This window comes from Cardiocondyla obscurior, unplaced genomic scaffold, assembly GCF_019399895.1.
Source record: "Cardiocondyla obscurior isolate alpha-2009 unplaced genomic scaffold, Cobs3.1 scaffold31_0_849067, whole genome shotgun sequence".
Classification (NCBI taxonomy): Eukaryota; Metazoa; Arthropoda; class Insecta; order Hymenoptera; family Formicidae; genus Cardiocondyla; species Cardiocondyla obscurior.
In genome coordinates this window covers 361,148-364,567 of record NW_027228788.1, presented here as the reverse complement: position 1 = coordinate 364,567, position 3,420 = coordinate 361,148, and the positions used below count along the sequence as shown (strand labels likewise).

Sequence of the window (3,420 nt, the reverse complement as noted above, 5' to 3'; positions counted from 1 at the left end):
ATAGATAAAAGATGAGTTTTGCGCACGCAAATTTCTCTCATTTTCAGACATAACCCAGCAAACACAATGTAACGTACATGTTAATTTTGTTAGTTATACCTTCCTACTCAATAACGTAACTATTATAAAACACATGTGTTTTATAACGGTTACGTTATTGAGTAGGAAATTACAACTAATTAACATGTACGTTACATTGTGTTTGCTGGGAACCTTATTTCTCTAACAGATAACCTGTGTACCGGTTTTCGCGAAATTAATGATTAAATATTAATAACTGAAAAATACTAGAAAGTTACCTCCATGTTTTTTGACATTATATATCGCTTGTTTAGAATTAATTCTTCGCCACGTGTTTGCCCAGAGGCAGACTACGGTCAGCTACGGTTTAACTCAGAAGAATCCAGATTCCAGACTAAACACGTGCTAAACTTGGAATAGAACTGCAATTTATTGCACTTGAGGTTTGTTCTCTGTACTTCTGTAGCTGCATTAGTAATCTTAGTTATTTCTTTCTTTCTAATGTGTAGAGAAAAAGATAACCTGTGAACTAGTGCAGGCAGTTCAGCTACAAAGAACAAACTAGCTGTACTAGTCTGCACTTTTTCAGCGCTACTTACGCAAGTTTTGGCGCCCGTTTCGGTCTTTCTGAGTTCAACCGTCGCCAAGGCAAGGTTAACAAAGAAGTCCTGTAACCATTCGCAGCAAGTATTATACGAAAGCTATCGAGTTGATTTTCAGTATCTGTGAGATCAGATTATAACATTATTTATTAATAGTCTATAACAAGCACATCAATATGAATAAAAATATTAAAACGTCAATTTCGCGGAAAGTGGTAGATCGATTATCTGTTAGGCAGAGAAGTAGAGTTATGGCAGAAATTAGAAGAAATTTGCGTACACAAAATAATTGTAACAATATTAGTGTCGTTAATAATTGCGTTAATGTTACACACACCGGAACTAACAATAGTTTTGATCCATCAACATTAAATATTTCATTAGATATTCCTGAGATCCGGAATGACGTTGAGGTAGAAGATTGTAATACATCTGATTCTTCATCAAGTCATGTTTCTGAGAGGAATGATGACTTCTCATTATTTTTTGAATGTTCGAATGAAGTTCCTTTCAGTGAACGCTTAGCGTCTTGTTTCATAGATAACAATATAACTCACGTTCAAGGTAATAACATTTTGGCTCTTCTAAGAACTCATTCTTGCTTATCTAGCTTACCAAAAGATGTTAGAACACTTCTTGGTACCCCAAGAAATCGTGCCATAATTTCTTTTGTAGAACCAGGGGAATATCTACATTTTGATATAGAAAGTAAACTCATTGAAAGTCTTTTAAATTATTCAATAGAAACGGTTTCACATTTAGAATTAGATTTCAATACAGATTGTTGTAATTTAGACAAAACGAGTACAATTCATATCTGGCCTATCCAAGCCAGAATTGTAAATTTACAGCACATAAAACCAATAGTTTTAGGGATTTATAAAGGTGCTCAAAAACCAGGTAATGCTAAAATGTTTTTTGAAAAATTTGTTAGGGATATCAGAACAATTATATCCAATGGAGGAATAACTTTTCGTAATAAAAAAGTGGAAATTCGTTTGAGATGTTTTATAGCTGATGCACCTGCTCGTGCTTTTATTTTAAATCATCGTGGTCATATGTCGAGTAAACCATGTTCTAAATGTAAAGTTTCCGGTACATATGTTGAAGGTCGTAGTATTTTTAATGGAATCAATCATTCTCTTCGAACGGACGAAGAATATCTCACGCGTGTAGATGATGATCATCATAAAGAAAGTAAAAGCCCATTATCGTTGCTTCCGATAAGAATGGTTACACAAGTTCCATTTGAATATATGCATTTGGTATGTTTAGATGTAGTAAAAAAGCTTTTATCTGCATGGGTGTGTGGAAATTATTCACGGATATCTAAGTTGTCAGGGAGAACTTTATCCATTATTAATGCAAGGTTAAATGTACTCGCAAAATATTGTCCATTAGATTTTGTTAGACGTCCTAGGTCTCTTTCTAACTTTTCTAAATTTAAAGCCACTGAATTTCGACAATTTTTATTGTACACTGGGCCAGTCGTTCTGTACGGTTTGTTACATGAAGAGTTGTACAAGCACTTTTTATTTTTGCACGCTGCATTCAGAGCTCTGGTTTTAAAATCACCATCGGCCCAACATCTCACTTTTGCAGAGCTTGCGTTGCAAAAATTTGTTCTTCGTAGTGCTAATCTCTATGGTCTCACTTTTATTACGTATAATGTTCACGGTCTTCTCCACATCACCGATGATGTTAGACGTTTTGGAAATGTAGATTCATTTTCTGCATTTCCTTATGAAAATAATATGTCTATTTTTAAAAAATTCTGTCGAAAACCGGGCTTACCGTTGCAACAATTCTACAATAGAATGGTAGAGATTCAAAAACACGGAACCAATATGAGTAACATAAATAATAAATCTTTGCCTATTCGCACATATTTAATGCATAATAATGATACCAATTGTCTTCGATATCGTCGCATTAATTTTAATAACATATCGCTAGGAATAGATACACGGAACAAATGTTGCATTTTATATGATGACTCAATCTGCATAATTAAGGACATTTCGATGCGCAATAATTCTTATAAATTAACTGTCCAACAATATTTAGATGTTGAAGATTTTTATGACGTCGGTTTAAAATCCTCGGTCTTTTAATTCTATAAATGTACTAACTTAAGTAATCAAACATTTAACGTTTCTTTAAACGACAAAGTGTTATAGGATGCTCTTTTGGAGTCGTACATCCATAGACGATAGCGATACTGAGGAAAACGATCAACTACCAACAACATTTATTGTCGCTGTAATAATTCACAGTGAATCAACGTAGTTGTCTTCTCGACTTGATGGTAAGTTTTCCCGACTTATTAGTAAGAGGTTTAATATTCAACAAATAACTTTAACGTTTTGTTTAAGTACGTTATAAATATTATATTTAGACGCTGGAAACTTACCATTTAAATTGTAACTTTTCAGATGCAACGTGCCGCAATCTACATTTCGAGAGACCACAACGTTCAGAGTTTCAGCGCCAGATGCAAATCACTTTCAAAACGGCGAAAGAGCGGCACAGACATCGGCAGCGTAACCATCAGCGGAGACCAGCGGAGACCAGCGATCGGCCGAGCAACCCAGCGAGACTTATGGAATGACGACCATGCCGAATCAGAAGAGGATCAAGAACAAGAAATACAAAATTATTTATAGATTATAAATTAAGGTATGTTACATATATATAAACCTTACGTTTAACGCCTTACCTGAAATATGTATATAAAAATGTAAAAATATTTTTATTTACAGACACATTAACACTAAGGACGATCGGCGCGGGAATA

General features: G+C 34.3%; 1 protein-coding gene across 1 annotated transcript; it reads left to right on the top strand.

Moving 5' to 3' along the window:
• Positions 1-300: 300 nt before the first annotated feature.
• Positions 301-2,759, top strand: LOC139112600 (uncharacterized). Its single transcript, XM_070673687.1, has one exon. The coding sequence runs from the start codon at positions 800-802 to the stop codon at positions 2,735-2,737; it is 1,938 nt and encodes a 645-aa protein (XP_070529788.1). The 5' UTR covers positions 301-799; the 3' UTR covers positions 2,738-2,759.
• Positions 2,760-3,420: the final 661 nt, after the last annotated feature.

Bases quoted from the DNA above. Each gene is read 5' to 3' on its own strand.
- LOC139112600 (XM_070673687.1), top strand. From the start codon at position 800: ATGAATAAAAATATTAAAACGTCAATTTCGCGGAAAGTGGTAGATCGA.